The sequence below is a fragment of the Terrapene carolina genome, unplaced genomic scaffold (genome assembly GCF_002925995.2).
Source record: "Terrapene carolina triunguis isolate 2854851 unplaced genomic scaffold, T_m_triunguis-2.0 Scaffold833, whole genome shotgun sequence".
NCBI lineage: Eukaryota > Metazoa > Chordata > Testudines > Emydidae > Terrapene > Terrapene triunguis.
The window spans coordinates 1,095,000-1,113,686 of record NW_020665184.1 but is presented as its reverse complement, the minus strand read 5'-3'; the positions used below and the strand labels follow the sequence as shown (position 1 = coordinate 1,113,686).

The 18,687-nt window shown below is 46.6% G+C and overlaps 2 protein-coding genes across 3 annotated transcripts; one reads left to right on the top strand and one right to left on the bottom strand.

Annotated features, from left to right (window-relative positions):
- The first annotated feature begins 23 nt into the window (after positions 1 to 23).
- On the top strand, positions 24 to 13,073 carry LOC112123108 (tigger transposable element-derived protein 1-like). Of its 2 annotated transcripts, none has more exons than XM_029913693.1 (2): positions 24 to 2,175; positions 13,011 to 13,073. In XM_029913693.1, exon 1 carries the CDS (start codon positions 338 to 340, stop codon positions 2,111 to 2,113), a length of 1,776 nt encoding a protein of 591 aa, XP_029769553.1. In that variant the 5' UTR covers positions 24 to 337; the 3' UTR covers positions 2,114 to 2,175; positions 13,011 to 13,073. The 2 variants fall into 2 exon arrangements, with proteins under 2 accessions (XP_029769553.1, XP_029769554.1); XM_029913694.1 differs by lacking the exon at positions 13,011 to 13,073 and adding an exon at positions 7,493 to 7,579.
- SYCE2 (synaptonemal complex central element protein 2) lies at positions 2,127 to 9,842 on the bottom strand. The gene is made up of 3 exons (XM_026660680.2): positions 9,730 to 9,842; positions 7,394 to 7,658; positions 2,127 to 2,991 (listed from the first exon to the last, which is right to left on the bottom strand). Exons 1-3 carry the CDS (start codon positions 9,840 to 9,842, stop codon positions 2,797 to 2,799), a joined length of 573 nt encoding a protein of 190 aa, XP_026516465.2. The 3' UTR covers positions 2,127 to 2,796.
- Positions 13,074 to 18,687: the final 5,614 nt, after the last annotated feature.

Genomic DNA, 18,687 nt, shown 5'->3' with positions numbered 1-18,687 from the left:
GTTTTTCATATCAGCACAGATAGCGGTTGGAAATAACGAACAGGCAAGTCACTGAAGGAGATGGTTACAGCTACAGACGCTCCCCGGTTATGCAAGACCCGGCTTACGCAAATTCGACCTTATGCAAAAAGTTCCATAAGGCATAAATAAAATGTTCAAGTTGCAGAAAATATTGCGTAACGTACGGGAATGCAAAGTACTGTAGTGCGGTGTGCAGAGGAATACAGCAGTAGCATCTCCTACAAGGGAAGGCTTTGCGCTCTCACAGCCTCTCAGTCTCGTGTTATTTCAGTGATACTGGATTTCTGTTATTTCACCCTGTTATTTCATTCAAATCATGCCTGGAAAGCAACCAAGTGATAGCAAGAGTGCAGGACCAGTTCGTAAGAGAAAGAAGATTGATTTAGAGCAGAAAATGAAAATAGTGAAAAAGTATGAAGGCGGACAAAGCCTCTCGTCAATTGCTCGTGAACTCGATTTGGCTACCTCAACAGTGAAAAGTATTTTGAATGATAGTGCACGCATAAAAGAGCACGTGAAAGGCTCTGCTCCTTTAAAATCAACAGTCATAACGAAGCAGCGTTCTGGCGCGATCTATGAAATGGAAAAGTTATTAACAATATGGATGGACGATCAGATTCAAAAATGTGTGCCGCTTAGCCTAATGATTATTCAAGCGAAGGCTAAAAGTATTTTCGAAGACGTAAAGGGAAAATACAGTGATCCTAACGCAAAGTTTGTGGCTAGTCATGGGTGGTTTAATAGATTTAAACAACGTGCAAATTTTCACAATGTAAAAGTGAGGGGTGAGGCTGCTAGTGCTGATACAAAAGCAGCTGAAAAGTATCCCGAAGTGTTACGAAAACTTATAGAAGAATGTGGTTATACAGCACAGCAAATCTTTAACGTCGACGAAACTGGATTGTTTTGGAAAAAAATGCCAGACAGAACATACATTTCAAAAGAGGAAAAGACGATGCCAGGGTTTAAGGCTGCGAAAGATAGGCTAACGCTTTTGCTTGGGGGTAATGCAGCTGGAGATTGCAAATTGAAACCGTTGCTTGTTTATCATTCAGAAAATCCCCGTGCGTTTAAAGGCATTAGCAAGGCTACCCTTCCAGTTCATTTCCGTTCAAATGGAAAGGCTTGGATCACAACGGCACTTTTCGAAGACTGGTTTATAAATTTGTTTATCCCCGAAGTGGAAAAATTCTGCAGAGAAAACGACATCCCATTCAAGATTATGCTTATCGTCGATAATGCTCCTGGACATCCCGCACATTTAGATGACTTTCACCCTAATGTAAAAGTCGTGTTTCTGCCTCCCAACAAGACTTCGATCCTACAGCCCATGGATCAGGGGGTCATTGCTAAGTTTAAAGCCTATTATCTACGAAGAACATTTGCACAGGCAGTAGAAGCAACTGACAGAGAGACTGGCAAGACTTTGCGTGATTTTTGGAAATCGTATAACATTTACCAAGCCATCATAAACATTGCTAAGGCCTGGGCAGAGGTTACCCAGGTTTGTTTGAATGCCGTATGGAAGAAAGCATGCCCACAGTTCGTACACAGCTTTAAAGGTTTCGAAAAAGACAAAACATATGAGGAGGTGGCAGATGAAATTGTGAAGTTTGCCGAACAGCTTGAGCTGGAGGTTGATGTTGGCGATGTGGATGAGTTTATCGAATCCCATGGAGCTGAATTATCAAATGAGGATCTCATGGAATTAGAAGCAGCAAAAGTAAAAGAGCAGACTGAAGCGGAGGATGAAGTTGAAGAAGTAGAAGAGCCACGACACTTCAACACCAAGGAGATGGCACTTGCATTTCGTGAGATTGACTCTGCAATGGCAAGGTTTGAGAAGATGGACCCCAACTCCTCACGATTCTTGAAAGTGAACAGAGGCATTGACGAAACGCTGGCCTGTTATAGACAGATATATGAAGAGAAGAAAAAGGCCACTATCCAGTCATCTCTCGATAAGTTTGTAAGGAAGGTTGAAAGGCCTGCAATGTCCACATCTCCACCGCCTTCCACCTCCAAAGCCCCCTCTGACGACCCCGATGATGTAATGCCTGTCTCCTCCTCTCCTTCCTCATCTACAAATTAAGCCCATTGTCATCCGCCACCAAAATGGAGCCTTCAGCGTGCCAGGATAATAATAGGATTAAGGTAAATGTAATATTTTTGTTGTAATTGTTTTGTTTGTTTTTATGCTTGCACAATATACGTTTCCGACTTATGTAAAATTCGGGTTATGCAAGGTTTTCCGGAACAGAACAATTGCGTAAGTCAGGGAGTGTCTGTATTGATAAACCAACAAAGTGGAATGTAACATTCATGTGATCTTTATAAAATGCCTTTTACAATTAACAGCGCTATGAGAGAGTTAGTGACAACAATCTCCCCCTGACACACTGGAAGAAAGACATTTCGAAGGCAGCAGGGTGCGGAAGTTTGACAAGAGCCACTGGCCATTGCATAATCCTTTTGTATCTTCAGTGGACTTTAATTACATCTCACCTATTCCCACTTTTATAAAGACTGAATCTTACCAGGCGTGTTTTTTAACCTGTCTGGCTCTCATGCCCTTTAGGACACTATCAGAGCTTGAAAGTTCAGGAGTTTTTAAAATAACTTTAACAATCAAACAAACTGCAATAGGAATAGAAAAAGAGGCCCTTATCTGACCTGTAGTCTTGTTTTTCCTTTTGCATCAGAATAGTAGCTACACAATGGTTTGAGTGGTTCATTTGGGCTTTTGATTCCAGCTGGCCCTTCTTCCTAGTGTTCTCACACCTCTGGCTGCACACACAAGTCTTTATAAGCTGCCTCCACAGTGTGGCAGACTTGTCTGAGCTCCGTTTGGATCTGGCTGATCCTCTCCATTATCTCCGAGAGCTCTTGGAGCTTATCCTGCATTTGCTTGTTATGGCGATCGTAAATGAGAAACATCATTTCCTCCAGCTTCTCCGCCAAACTCGAAACCTTTTGGAGTGCAAGGAAAGACAGGCCTTAGGGCAAGACTCAGCCCCATCCCAACATGGCAGAGCACCCACTGAAATCAACAGTAGTTGCATCCTGTTACTCTGGGAGTAGGGGGACAATGCAACCCTTAATATTCAAGCCATCAGCCTCTGGTCCATTTTAATTCCTAAGTGTGACTTTTTTTCATGAGTTTTAGACTGAATGGACTAAAACTGATCTCTGCATAAATGTAAATGCTTACTGCAGGCTTCTTGCACCATCTTCTGAAAGCATCTGGAGCTGGCTGTGTGAGAGCCAGGAAACTGACTCAAGGGACTGCTAGCCTGGGCCAGGCTGGCAATTCCTATGCAGACCCCAGCCCTGCAGCTGGTCCATGCAGCACTTCAATGCAACTCCATGAGGATCTGCCTGCATGGATCTGAATGCAGGAGTGGGATCTTCATGGGACATACAGGAGGATTCTGGCCTACTAGAGGCCATGTGCTCCGGAGACCAGGGCACTGGACCGCAATTCAGGACCCCTGGGTTCTATTCCCAACTCGCCCAGGAGTTAGGTGGCGAGCGTGATTTTCAAAAGCTCCGAGCTGCATTTTTAGGGCTCCTAGATACTTTTGAAAATCTGGCCCAAAGCTTTAATGGCAGCCTCAGCAATGGTAAGGCGGAAATAACTTCCCGAATGCGTGACAGTCAGATGTGCTGAGCTGCTGCTGGTAGAGGCCATGGTGAAGGTTTTGCGAGTGCCTGTGTGAAATGGGAGGCGTGTTGGTTTCTGCATCTGTTGGAGATGCACGTGGAAGCTTTATGGCCTGTTGGAGTGCGTTAGACAACAGCGATCAGAAGGTGGTAAAGAATTCGACTTACTTTCCTCTTAACTTAGCTCCATGCTTTGAAGGCACTGGCATAAAATGAAGCTTTGGTTTGTTAGTCCATTTGCATAATAATCCCTAGTTTTTATCAGTAGATCTCAAAGTACTTCACAAAGGAGGTCAGTACCATTATCCCCATGGGGACATTGAGGCATAAAGCGGTGAAGTCACTTGTCCAAGGTCACCCGGCAGGCCAGTTGCAGAGCCACGAATAGAACCTTGGTCTCCTGGGTCCTAGTCCAGTAGGGTATCCTATAAGCCAGACTACCTCTCTTAATAATAATAATAAATATCTCACTCTCATATAGCACTTGAGAAGCCTGGGTTCTATTCCCAGCTCTTCCACGGGCCTGCTGGGTGAGCATGGACAAGTCATGTTGATCTGTGCCTCGGTTTCCCCATTTTACAATGAATCTGACCATTTGTAAGGTGCTTTGAGATCTATGAATGAAAAGCGCTAGATAACAGCCAGGCGTTCTTATATAGATTACACGTTAGTGTCACGGCAAACCCAGTGGCTGAACTTTGTGACTTTGTCCTCACCCACAACTATTTGACATTTGGGGACAATGTAAACCTTCAAGTCAGCAGCACTGCTATGGGTACCCGCATGGCCCCACAGTATGCCAACATTTTTATGACTGACTTAGAACAACGCTTCCTCGGCTCTCGTCCCCTAATGCCCCTACTCTACTTGCGCTACATTGATGACATCTTCATCATCTGGACCCATGGAAAAGAAGGCTTTGAGGAATTCCACCATGATTTCAACAATTTCCATCCCACCATCAACCTCAGCCTGGACCAGTCCACACAGGAGATCCACTTCCTGGACACTACAGTGCTAATAAGCGATGGTCACATAAACACCACCCTATACCGGAAACCTACTGACCGCTATACTTACCTACATGCCTCCAGCTTTCATCCAGACCACATCACATGATCCATTGTCTACAGCCACGCTCTAAGATACAACCGCATTTGCTCCTATCCCTTGGACAGAGACAAAACACCTACAAGATCTCTATCAAGCGTTCTTAAAACTACAATACCCACTTGCTGAAGTGAAGAAACCGATTGACAGAGCCAGAAGAATACCCAGAAGTCAGCTACTCCAGGACAGGCCCAACAAAGAAAGTAACAGAACGCCATTAGCCGTCACCTTCAGCCCCCAACTAAAACCTCTCCAGCGCATCATCAAGGATCTACAACCTATCCTGAAGGACGATCCTTCACTCTCACAGATCTTGGGAGACAGGCCAGTCCTCGCTTACAGACGGCCCCCCAACCTGAAGCAAATACTCACCAGCAATCCAAGTGCCATTGGCCTGCTAAACCCAGGGTTGTGAGTTCAATCCTTGAGGGGGCCATTTAGGGGAACTGGGGTAAAAATCTGTCTGGGGATTGGTCCTGCTTTGAGCAGGGGTTTGGACTAGATGACCTCCTGAGGTCCCTTCCAACTCTGGTATTCTATGATTCTATTCTAACCACACACCAAAAACACTAACCCAGGAACCTATCCTTGCAACAAAGCCCGTTGCCAACTCTGTCCACATATCTATTCAAGGGACACCATCATAGGACCTAATCACATCAGCCACACCATCAGAGGCTCGTTCACCTGCACATCTACCAATGTGATATATGCCATCATGTGCCAGCAATGCTCCTCTGCCATGTACAGTGGCCAAACCGGACAGTCTCTACGCAAAAGAATAAATGGACACAAATCAGATGTCAAGAATTATAATATTCAAAAAAGAGTCGGAGAACACTTCAACCTCCCTGGTCACTCAATTACAGACCTCAAAGTCGCAATTCTCCAACAAAAAAACTTCAAAAACAGACTCCAATGAGAAACTGCAGAACTGGAATTAATGTGCAAACTGGACACCATTAAATTAGCTTGAATAAAGACTGTGAGTGGATGGGTCATTACACAAAGTAAAAACTATTTCCCCATGCTAATTTCTCCCCCACTGTTTTCAACTGTTTGAAATGGGCCATCCTGATTATCACTACAAAAGTTTTTTTTCTCCTGCTGATAATATCCCACCTTAATTGATTAGTCTTGTTATAGTTGGAATGGCAACACCCATTTTTTCATGTTCTCTTTGTATATATATCTTCCTACTGTATTTTCCACTGCATGCATCCGATGAAGTGGGTTTTAGCCCACGAAAGCTTATGCCCAAATAAATGTGTTAGTCTCTAAGGTGCCACAAGTACTCCTCATTCTTTTTGCTGATACAGACTAACACAGCTACCCCTCTGAAACGTTAGCGTCTGTGTCTGATTTTATAATGGAAAGCTCCCCGCTGTTGCATTATTTTTCTCTACATTTACATAAAATATGCTCCAAAGCATCTGATTTAATGCCTCAGAGACATGGAGGACACTCAGACTGGTGATCTGTGACTGATGCAGTCAGAATAACATGATTAAAATACATGAAATAAACATTCTGTGGATGCACAATCTTGAATGTTGTGTGTGCGGTCAGGGTGGAGAGGAGATTAGCGAGGCAGCTTGATCGACTGCGGATGAAATGGGTTGCTGCATTTCGCAGCGATTCGTGTCTCTGAGGCGTGATATTGGGATTTCACTTCTGTTGGCAAGTAAAGTGGTTTTACATTGAAAACAAGCTCTCTACTGATTTGCTGTAATATAGCAGAGAATTGGAGAACATTTGTTAGTCTCTAAGGTGCCACAAGTACTCCTGTTCTTTTTAGGGCCCCTCTAGTCCATCTCCTTTCAAGTAGAGTCTAGCTGCTGCTCCCCTCTTTTGTTCTGTCCAATCTACTTTTAAATGCTCTATACAGTGAAACTCCCCCCACTTTCCTTGGGGAGATGATTCCATAACCCAGTATGGGTCCCTGGGAAGAAGACCCATGTGAGAAGAGGACCTTCCTCACACAGCTTTTCCCACTCCCATGAAAATGGAGGGCTCAGCATCCCTCCCTTCAGTCCGGTTGTCCTGGGGGTGGGTGGGGGGGAAGCATGACTATTGGAGGAGGGGTAGGAAAGTTGGAGGTGGGGGTTGGAGAATGCTGCACCCAGTGAAGTTCAAAAGGAATAGACAACACCATTCTGGGCTGTATTACCTTCCCACCGCGCTACCACCGTGCTGTGTGACGTATCCCTCTGAGGAGGGGCCCTAGTACACCTCTTGCTTGGGAGGGCCTTCTAGGGAAACTCCAGGGTGTGTGTGAGAGGGGGGATGCAATTGGAAGCACAGGCCTTTCCTGCAGATGTCTTTGGTCTCAGGCCAATCCCCTGGGATATATGCTGGGTCCAGCTGCCTGTTCCAGCCCAGGGCAAACCCTGCCTCCGTGCTGGAATGACATGGAGTTTATATCATGGAAGGGGGCAATCCATCCCTATGATACAGCACTTCACACACCCCCACACACACATTTTCCTTTGCTCAGCATTAAAGCGCCTCCTCTTTTACCAAACTAGCTAACTTCTCTTCCATCCTTTGGCTTCCACCCTCGAGCCCTTGTATGTAGCCATCTCAATATCCACTTCACCTTCAGCATGAGGCTCTCCCTGAAATTGCTCATGACAGTGTGGTCTTTCTTCCGGTTCTCGTTGATCTTCTCAATCAGCTGCTGCGTTCTTCTCTGCAGATTTTCAATGTTTGAATCCAAGGCTGCGAAATAATTGGATGACTTGCCATCCAATGCTGCTACGGGCGCATCTGCAGTGGGGCAGAGCAGAGATGTGCTGGGCGATTCCTTCCTGCATTTAAATTGAAATAAATGAGCATGTGTTGTATTCCTCTGCACCCCAACTTACACTCAAAGGCCAAAACTCAGGTGAGTTTGAGGACTCATTGTGAAAGCATCTGCTTTGTTTCCAGATAAGAGTAACTGACATATCTGAAGCAAGGGGGAAGTTTACCTGCACTGTGGAAAAGGTAAACTTCCCATCCTTTCCCTTGCTGTCATTCCTAAAGAAAGGGAGCATTTTAAAACCAAACATAGAAGGTCAGATCCTCCCCTGGTGCCTTTGTGCATGTAAAAAGGCTGCAGCTGTACAAAACTACCCTCACAATTCAATACATGAAGAAAAATTACAAAGACTAGAGCCAAAGTTATCCAGCACAATCAGATGCCAAAGAAAACTGTTGCCAGCTATTTTGTTAATTTCTCTCATGTGGGAATTTTAGTCCTTTACATTTGTTTATTCAATAATGAAAGCAGCTTATTAACCAGAATCCATTCATCACAAACTTGACAGCTCCTGTGTTGGCTAATTCTGTTTTATAAAGGAAATACAGAGTCCCTGTTGGCTGACTTGTTTGTGAAACTACTTCTGCAGTGCTAGCAAAATTGACATTTAATTCCATTTGATGGGGGGAAATGACACACATGATGAGCAGCCTCAGGTTCTAAACCAGTACCCTTGCCTATGGAAGGCAGTGTGCTTGGGAGCGGCCTTCTGGGTACATTATTGCATTAGCACATTACACACTACTGATCAGGATCCCCGCTCAACTCCTGATGCTATTGGCCGGCATTCCTACGTCAGTGTTTCTTAACCTTGCCTTGTGTTGGCATTTGGTCCTGAGGAGGCGTGGAGGAAATGGGTCTAAATAAACCAAGCCATCTGCCAAGGTGAAGCAGCTCAGTGATGGAATTAAAAGCCAGAGACACCTGCTGTTGATTAGCTCTGTCCTCTTGTACAGAAGTACAAGTAAACAACCTACATGCCAGGTGGCTTTGTATACACTCCACCTGAGTGCACTGTATGTACGCAGCTACTGCAAGAGAGGCGGTGTGGCCCAGTGGATTGGGCACTGGGGAGTCAGGAGATCTGGGTTCTAAATAAATAGACTAAAAGTGTCAGGGGCTGGGGGCCATTTAAGTCCCATAGAAAAGAGTTGAAAGACTAACTGCTCCCATCCAAGGGCTTGTCTACACACAGCTTTTGTATCAGTTTCAAACCAGTACAGGGGTGCTGGAACAATTTGTGTAGTGGACGTGCTGTGAGTCATTGGACCAAACTGTAAACCCTGTATATAGTGGAATCCACTTCAAGCCAGGGGGTGCGACAGTACAACCCTGTAGTGTGGATACTGTTAGCTACATGTAGGTCTCGTCTCGAGAAAATGAAACCAATATGGTTATAACTCATCTGACTGTCTTTTTTTCCCCAGTGTAGCATGTCATTGCATCCACACACTAGGGGTATCCCAATGTAACTATACTAAACTAATATCTAATCATACCCCTAACTGAAATAATTCCATTGGTCCAAAGCCTGTGTTTAGAGTAGGCGTAAATGCACTGGCCGTCACCACCTCTTTAAAAGCAGTAGCTGTCCTGGGAACCACTTTATAGGACTTAAAATGAGTAATTCTGCCTGTGCCCAACACAGAGAATGTGTGAGTCATTAATTAGACAGCACTTTGCATCAGGAGATCTCAAAGCACTTTACAAAATTGGTCAGTATCATTACTCTCATTTTACAGATGGGGAAGCTGAGGCACGGGCCTTTACTTGCCCAAAGTCACCCAGCAAACTAGTGGCAGAGCCAGGAATTGAACCTAGGTCTCCTGAGTGCCATTCCAGGGCACTATCCTTTGGGAAACACTGCCTCCAAACTAACTTTTTAACTTAAGAATGCAATTAGACACATTGTCCATACCCAATTATATTAATTAGAAAACCTAGTCTGAATGCAGGCTGGGAAATTGCTACAATTAACATGAACAACCAGGGCATTCCCAACTATATATTTATTAAGAAGACATTTCTCCTTTGGGAAGTTTCTGTTGGCATATTCATGGCACAAGGCACAGCATTTTCTCCCCTTTCTCTGGCTCTCAGCAAATATTAGAAGTCTGTGCAAAACTCCTCACCTGGACAGGCTCTCACTGTGTAATTCACGTCTTTCTACATCATCAAAGAATGGGCTGTCCGGTTTAGCCAGCTCCTCTTCTGGCTCTGGACTTTCACATTCCTGATTAGACATTGTAACCTTTAAAAAGTAGAGAGATTGTTCAGGAGGCTGCATGGATCAGGCACTGCATTGGGACTTGTTCTAGCCCTTGGCTCTGCCACTAATTTGCTGTGTGACCCTTCTGCCTTGTCTATTTAGAGTAGAAGCTCTCCAGGGCAGGGACTGTCTCTTACAAAGTATTTGTACAACACTTAGCAAAATGGGGCCCTGATCTTGGTGCAGCCTCTAGTCTCTAAAGTAACGCATATAATTAATAAGAATAAAAGGCTCAAAATCACTGACCTACATGAGCTACTAGAGCAAACTGAGAGTTTTAAACATATTCAGTAGAGCTTGATGGGAACTTTTGATGACGTTTCTTGGGGCAGGGATTTGGAAAATGCTGATTCTTCCTAACTGAATCTTCCCATGGGACCATGTCAGTTTTGATTAAATTTTTGTTTTGAAAAAGAAAGTTTTGAAAAATATCAAACCAGCTGTTTTTGACATGTTCATAATTAAACATTTGGAATTTTCAGCTCAAAACTACTTTTTGTTTAAAAATGTATGTTGTTTTATATTTTTAAAATAAAAAAGGTCACAACTGAAACACGACAGATTGACTTAATGGAAAGGAAATATTTCAGTTTACCCCAAATGATTTTTTTCAGTGTTTCAGTTTATGAAAATTTTTGACATTTTGGCTCTTCGTCCCTATTTGGAACCAGGAAAAAAGTCAAACGCTCAAAATTTGTCATAGGATGGGAAATCCATTTCCTGACCAGCTCTAATATTGAGTCTGTTTCTCTTCTACACTAGTTTTACACTGATATAATTTCACTGGAGTTACTCCCAAGACAGCTGGACAAAATACGCTATTTTTATCTATGACTTGATTTCGCTTGGAGAGTTTGAAATAATCTGTATTTTATTAGATGTATTTTAGGACAAAATTTGCTAAACTGATATTTATTGTAAGAAAAACTGTTAAAACACTGAGGATATATATATAAAAATAAAGACACTGCTACTCTAACCTCTGTTAGAGGACTATGAAATTACATCTATCTAGAAACATTTTTAGCTTTCTAGCTCTATAAGTCAATTGTATTTACCTAGATTGTAAATTCTGCAGGATAAGGAATGTCTTTTTGTTATGGGTGTATGTACAGCATCTAACACTATCCCCAGGCAAGAGGTTCTAGCAATTACTATAATAATCATAATTAATAATAAAGCACCTAGAACCTACACTGGTTACCTGGATTTGAAAGTGTAACCTTGTCTGACCTCAACCAAGTTCTTCAAAACTCTATAGGAAATTAATTTTAAAAAGGAGAGATAAGTACATACAATGATTGTTAAATTCACATCATTTACTAAGCTGAAATGTTGCAGGAAGCTAGCTGTTGACCAGTCATTACAATTCCGCTCCACACCCTCCCTCCTTTATATAACTAGCGAAGTTTTACTGGGGAAAACCTGACTTCTGGATTCCCTGCTCTGAGGATATTAGCTGTTTTTCTTAAAGCCCCAGCTCCTGGGATCATGTGAGCGTCTCAGTTTTCATTAAAAACAAAAAAATGAAAGAAGTCATTCCTAGGTCTTGTGGTTGAGGAAAAATGCTTGAAATCATGACCCCCTAAAGACAGCAAATAATCAGAAACCCAAATTTATTTGTCTATGCATTATTTTTAAGCCAATCTCATGAATTTTTTAGGATTTGGGGTTGGATTTTCGGGGGTTGGCAGTACTGTGACTCTTAATATCTGCTTTTTAAAAAAATTAATTGATCAAAGATTTTCTCATGCTCAAAAAGGTCCTAAAAGAATTCCCACTGAGTCTGAATACCGATGGTAAGTGTTAAGCCGCTGTATATATATATATATATATATATAAACCCCTCTAATTTGATTTAATTCTGTAGGGTGGGGTGTTTGTTTTGTTCCCTCCTATGGGTGAAGGGGCTCCTATACCAACCCCATAGGAGCATGCGGTGCCCTATAGCAAGGCTGGGGGGATCCCCAATGAGCAGGTGTGAGGAGCCCCTAGGGAAGAGGACCCCCACATGGGACTGCTGTAGCCAGGCTCACAGTGGGGGAGACCCCATAGCGGGGTGAGGAGCCCATGGGGAGAAGATCCCCCATAGATGGATGAGGACCCAATATCAGGGCTCACCAGGGGGATTCCATATAGAACTGGGGGGCCTATATTGGGGCTCCCAGGGGGGCCCATATAGAACTGGGGGGTCAGTATTGGGGCGCCCATATAGATGTGGGCCCCTCTATGATACCAAGCTTCCCAGTAGGGGCCCCGTAGAGGGGCTCCCCCCAGAGATGGGGCTGGATCGGGGCTCCCAGCGCCCCTCCCCCCTCACCACAGCTTTTCCCGCCACTTCCCCGCCCCTCAACGGCCCAGCTGAGGAGAGGGGTGGGCCGGGGCCTGGGCCGGAGAATGCCAGCCCTGCTGACCAATCAGCGCCCTCCCCGCCCTCAGCTCCTCCAATGAGAGGTCGAGAGGGCATGAAGCAGGGGGGTGAAGGGGCTGGGCTGAGGGGGAGTCCAGTCTGGGGGAGGCAGAGGTGGTGGGGTCCAGGCTGGGGGAGGGGAGGCAAAGCTGGGGGAACGGGGCTGGGTGGGGGTCCAGGCTGGGGAAGGGGGGCTGATCTTGGGTCTAGTTTGGGGGAGGGGCTGAGGGGGTCCAGGCTGGGGGAGGGGGGCTGAGCTGGGGTCCAGGCTGGGGGAGGGGCTGAGGGGGGTCCAGGCTGGGGGAGGGGGGCTGAGCTGGGGTCTAGTTTGGGGGAAGGGCTGAGGGGGTCCAGGCTGGGGGAGGGGGGCACATCCAACCACAGCACAGTTTGGCAGAATTAGTTACTCGAAAAACAGCTGGACTAGCAGGGGGCCTGGGTGTAGACAACTGCAGTGTTGGGGGGACTTTCATCCCCCCTAATCTAGAGATTGTACTAATAAAGGAAACACTGAGTTTGGAGCAGAAGCTTCCCCCCCCCAAAAAAAGAGCATTTTTTACACCCCTGGTGCGGGTGGGGATTGAGGGGTATCAGTAGCTGGTGTTGAGATTGAAGGACATTAGCAGAGCTGTGGGGGATGGGTAGCTCAGGACTGACTAGCTCTAGAAATATGGGTTACTTGTGGTGTGGAAAAGCTCTGCTCATTTCTCCCCGTTTTCTCCATTCAATCCTAGGTGGCCATAGGACAGGAAACCAGTCGGAGAACACTTCAACCTCCCTGGTCACTCAATTACAGACCTCAAAGTCGCAATACTCCAACAAAAAAACTTCAAAAACAGACTCCAACGAGAGACTGCAGAACTGGAATTAATTTGCAAACTTGACACCATTAAATTAGGCTTGAATAAAGACTGGGAGTGGATGGGTCATAATACAAAGTAAAACCTATATCCCCATGCTAATTCCCCCCCCCCACTGTTACTCACACCTTCTTGTCAACTGTTGGAAAAGGGCCATCCAGATTATCACTACAAACGTTTTTCTTCTCTTGCTGATAATAGCCCACCTTAACTGATTACTCTCGTTATAGCTGGTATGGCAACACCAATTTTTTCAAGTTCTCTGTGTGTATATATATCTTCCTACTGTATTTTCCACTGCATGCATCCGATGAAGTGGATTTTAGCCCACGAAAGCTTACGCTCAAATAAATGGCTTAGTCTCTAAGGTGCCACAAGTACTCCTCGTTCTTTTTTTAAAGAAATTCTAGATAGCCACAGATTTCTGGCAGGTTTCAGGTGCATTGGGAGAGCTATTTGGAGAAGCATGAACATCATCTACCCTCACTTGTTGCTTTAGCCCCCGGGAGAGGCTCACCCACAAGAGATTTTGGTTTCTGTGGCTCAGAAGCGTAGCGCATCCCCACATCTTGCTGTGTATGCACCTCCCTGGCGTTCTTCATGCCCATCTGAATGCCACGGGTTCCCACCAGTAAGAAATGAAAATAAACTGGCAGTTGCCAGCGGTGCTGAAAACACGATGATTATAGACAGAGGCACTCTTGGTCTCATGGCGAGAGGGCTCTTTAATACAAATTTGCATGATTGTGTCCAACCAGGGGATGCAACTTCTACTGAGATGTATTTGTCTGCTGCTTTTTAGAGTCCAGTTCTCCCCCTACCCCAATCCAATCTTGTATATGGGAAGTAGCTGGAAACCAGCAAGAGATGGTTAAACCATCTTGGCTTTGTTTTTAATGCCTGCTTGTATTAAGGAAGCAAAGCAAAGACCCCACTGCTGTCTGGAACAGCTTAATAAAAATCCGTAGATTTGTTCTACGTAACTTCTCCTCTTTATGGCGATTCACATTATTCAATGCTTGCATTTCAAAGGCTAGTTAAAATTACATCAATCCTCCTGCTCAGAGGGATCTATGCATTTCTGTTTTAATCTGAAAGTGCTATGCTGTTTTAGAGCTGGGGAAACTGAGACACAAGGAACTGGAGTGATGTGCGACAGAGTCAAAGTTCGAACTTGGGATATGATTCTCAGTTCCCTTGTGAGGATGGGGCCTTTAAGACAATGTGGCTGTCTCCATATTCTGAGGCTGTGCTGGGCCCAGTAAATTACAGTGTCTTTGAGGCTGCTCTAGTTTATGCTCCGCTGCCAGTGGCCCCCCCGATGGCCTGCATTCTGGAGCCATTTCCACCCACCTTAAGCCTCCTTTATGCTACCATTATCCGTGTGACTGAGAATCGAGCCCATTGAATGGCCACGGAGGCGTCATGCTATCTACACACACATGGACATCTGAACAAAAGGCTTGTGTCAGTTCTTGGTGCCTCTCTTGTTAAGGATAGTCCATCCTCAGTTCCACACGGGAAGTCCCTGTCCAGGAATAACCATTTCAGATTGATCAAAGATCCAGTATTTAAGACCAGGGGATGCCTCACATGGATGTGTCATTGCCTTCATTTCTGTTTGCCTGATGACTTCACTTCGAATAAGAATCATTTAAAAAACAGTCCGTTGAAGAAGGCTGGGACTTCCAAATAGGTGTTTAGACCCCACTGAAATTCAATAGGAGGCTGGTGCCTTGTTCCAATATGGCAACTCAGGCCTGGTCTACACACAAAAATTAGATTGACCTAGTTACGTTGCTCAGGGCTGTGAAAAAAATTGTGTCCAAGATGCCATAGTTAGGTCAACCTAACCCCCAGTGTAGACACAATGTAGAATTCTTCCCTTGACCTAGCTACCAGCTCTCAGAATGGTGGACTAATTACATTGATGGAGGAAAAAACCCGGTGCCAACGTAGTGCTTGTAGTGTAGTCAATAGCCTCAGAAAATCTCCACAAAAGTCCAGCTGTTTGACAGGAAGCAGGTATTCTGGCAGCTTTAACAGTTCTAGGGAGGAGGGACTCAACAAGAAAAGAAGGCAGCAAGACGACTAATAACGTTTATTGTCTTTCTGACCATAAAATAGACACTTCCCCCGGCCTTATCTGACAGCTCATCTCACTCCAGGGATCCTTGGACAAGAAAGGAACATTTTGTAAACAAACGTTTTGCGGCAAATATCGAATTTCACAGGTTTGGGATTGAGAAGTTCAGCGTGATCCCTGCTCAGTAAGAACTTGTGAATGGTTCCCATCTGGGATTTGGGTGACATCACAGGCTGGTTCTTCCAGCTGGTGTTATTTTTACACTTGTAATCCATTGGTGCCTGGAATAGCAGCATCTTCCGCCTCACGAAACTGGGGTTGGTGGTTGGTTGCTTTTTCCCCCCTTCCCAGAGAGGATTTAAGATTTGGAAACTGTGCCACTTCACGAAAGAAAAATCCACTCCACCTGCATGCACAAGCCAGAAGGAATATGCTGAGCCTGCCCCTGGAGGAGCAGAGCACTAGGAATGCAGCAAACTGGGGGGGGGATGGCAGCATGGTAATCTTGGAGATGGAGGCCAGGGCATCTGAGCCAAGCGTTGGCGGAGGGGGGAGCTGTGCTCAAAGATGAGCTTCGAGGTGTGGGATTTGGGGGTGTTTGGATCAGGCCTTTCTCTGAGGCATGCCACTTCAAAGTGCTGCTGTGGCTAACTGGGCTCCATGCAAATGGGTTTAGCGACCAAGGCAGGAGTGCTGAGTGAGCGACCAGACGGAGGCCCTGCTTTGTCTCACAGGGCCGTGCAATCGGCTTGCTCGGCAGGACTGGATGGGGAAGTAACTCGCTGCCAGTTCCGATCCCCCCTGGGGTGCATATATTGCAGCAGCGTTAGCCCCTTTCACCCATGGCTCACACCACTTTAGACATCACTTCTGTAGCTGGACGACCGTATACACATCAAGATGGGTCTCGCTCTCTCTGCCCCCTCTGCTCTCCAGCACCTCAACCCCCTTGCTTGCCCAGGCACTCGCCAGGCTCGGCCCAAATCCGAAGGAGAAAGAGTCAAGTTTAGAGGCACCTCCCACCAGCTCCTTTCTTGAACATGTCAAGTTCAGCAGGTGTTTATTTCCCACGTGTCAAGTGTATCAGGGCTAATGCCCCGGGTGTGGGGACCCAGAGCGGAAGCTTCTCTTCTGAGCCTGGCATCTGTGCAGGGAGCAGCAGGGTGATATTTATAGCAGTGGAGGTGCCAGCATCTGATGTCTCAGCTTCTCACCTTGTCACCTAAATACCATTAGCAGCAGGTCGCCCTCAGCACTGCAGAGGCAGGTCGCTTTGACAAGAAGGCCGGTTCCCTTGCGGTTCAGGCTGCTGGACTCAGATCAGATCAGATCCATCTGATCAGCTAGTCCATTGCCTTCTGGTCAACCCGAAATTGCTCTCTCTCTCATATCACGGCCCACTCCTTTATCCACAGGGAATTCTGCCGTCACTCTGCAGTGTCCCTGGTGGCAAAGGTTTGGGCTACACTTCGAAGTGGTGATAGCGTTGCTGTGTTGGCCAGGGTGGGAAAAAACCATACCCGATGTAGCTTTGCCGACAAAGCCGTCAGTATAGATGCAGCTGTGTTGACAGAAGAGGCCTTCTGCCGAGATAGCTAACGGTGTTCAGGCTGGTGGTCCCACACCAACAGAAAAACTTGTATTGGTCTAGGTTGCGTCTACATCAGGGGGCTGGGCCGGCATAGCTATGCCAGTATGGGCTCCGTAGTGTAGACGCACCTGAAGAAGAGCCAAGACACAGCTGTGAGGAATACAAAGGGGATTGACTGATTTATTTTCAACTGAGGCTGCTGGACAGAGCCGGCTCTTTAGCGTCTCTGTCTCTCTTTCACCTCCATTTCATCAGACCTCCTGCAATTTCCCTGTTTCCTTCCCTCTCACTTTCTTCGGGACACCGTGGGAACTGCTGTTGGGTGGAATTTGCTGAATCTTGGTAGCCAGAATGCACCCAAGTGAATCGCCAGTGAAAACCCTCCCACAGCCCACTGGGCCCTGCCCCGTCGAATCGCTACATCGGCCAGAGCACCAGGATCAGGCCCCTGCTTCATGCTGTGCTGGATCACGTCAGCTCCCACGTCTCCTGCCAGGAGAGCTCCATGCCGCCAGGCCTGCGGAGAGAGGCGCTGACACTGCCTCGTTAACACCCCTCTGCTCTTGGCACTCCCAGCTCGTCATCTTCCTGAGCAGCCGGAGGGGGGAAGCAGGAGGATTGGTGAAGTGAGGAAGAACAGCAGGGGCCCATCCTGTGCCCTGGGAGATTGCCATCCTTGCCTTCGCAGCCTCTGTGTCCCCAGTGCAGAGAGGCTCCTTACTGCTCCCAGCTGGAAATTGTGCTCTGGAGCCAGTGATCCCTGCTTCACCCTCCATCCCTTCTTGGGGAAGGGCTGGAGATCAAAACCTGACCACACTGGGTTCTGCCCATGCAGCGACTCCCAAATTCAGCTCATCGTCGGAAGGCAAGTCTGGAAATTACCCCCTGCACCTGTAGTCTCGTGGTGTGTGTATTACGGTGGTGCCTCAGGCCCCACTCCGAGTCCAGGGCCGTACCGTGCTGGGCGCACACAGTCTCAGTAGACACCGAGTGGGAGGGGAAACTGAGGAACAGATTTGCTCAAGGTCAGACAGCAGGGCGGGAAATAGAACCCAGGAGTCGTGAGTCCTCGTGCAGTGCCCTAGCCAATAAAATAGGCTGCCTCTTTCTAGACCTACTTATCCCCTGTCCCCTTCACTGGAATGGGGATGAGGGGGCTGCACTAGCAGGCTTTGCAGATGTCAGTCTTTCATTATAATAAATAATAAGGGTCTTAGGGTTGCAAAGAAAACTCCCAGACCACGACTAGCTGACTCAAATGGTGGCTAGACAGCCAGAAACCACTAGCTAGCTAGATTCTCCTGCTGTGCTGTTAAACAGCTGCCACGCTACACCTCAGAAGTGGCTGCATTTCATTGCTGTGTGAGCAGGGCCACCGAGAGTGGGTTCGGGCCCCGATGAAAAACATGTTTTGGGCCCCCCAGCAAGGGCGGACCGGCTAAACAGAGCCGATGAGAGGGGGGGAAGCCAGGGAAGCCGGGCCCCGGTAATTTGTACCGGCTTCCCCCCCCTCTTGTCGGCCCTGTGTGTGAGTGATCCCCTGTATAAACAGCTGCCATGTTCCACCCCAGAGGTGGCCGCATTTCAGTGGTGGGCAAACGATCCCTGTACTTGTTAGCGTTTGAACAGCAGTTTCCGAGCACAAAGCATGCTGCTATCCTTTGACTGAGTGACGGATCCCATTTCACTAGCATGTATTTTACCTTATAGTTACATCACGCCTTGGGGGGGAACCCGCCTCATTTTCATCACTTCATCTAACGCAGCCGCGCCTCGGGCGGCAGGCGATCGCAGCGGTTTGGAACTGGACGTGAGGAAGAAAGGTTTGGAACAGAAGCTGCCAAGGGCCTATAGGAAAGCAGGATTTCACGATT

Bases quoted from the DNA above. Each gene is read 5' to 3' on its own strand.
- SYCE2 (XM_026660680.2), bottom strand. From the start codon at position 9,842: ATGTCTAATCAGGAATGTGAAAGTCCAGAGCCAGAAGAGGAGCTGGCT. The intron at 7,659-9,729 runs GTGAGGAGTTTT...CCTTTGAGTGTA, and splicing joins CACAGTGAGAGCCTGTCCAG to AGTTGGGGTGCAGAGGAATA. The intron at 2,992-7,393 runs GTGAAGTGGATA...GCACTCCAAAAG, and splicing joins GGGAGAGCCTCATGCTGAAG to GTTTCGAGTTTGGCGGAGAA.
- LOC112123108 (XM_029913693.1), top strand. From the start codon at position 338: ATGCCTGGAAAGCAACCAAGTGATAGCAAGAGTGCAGGACCAGTTCGT.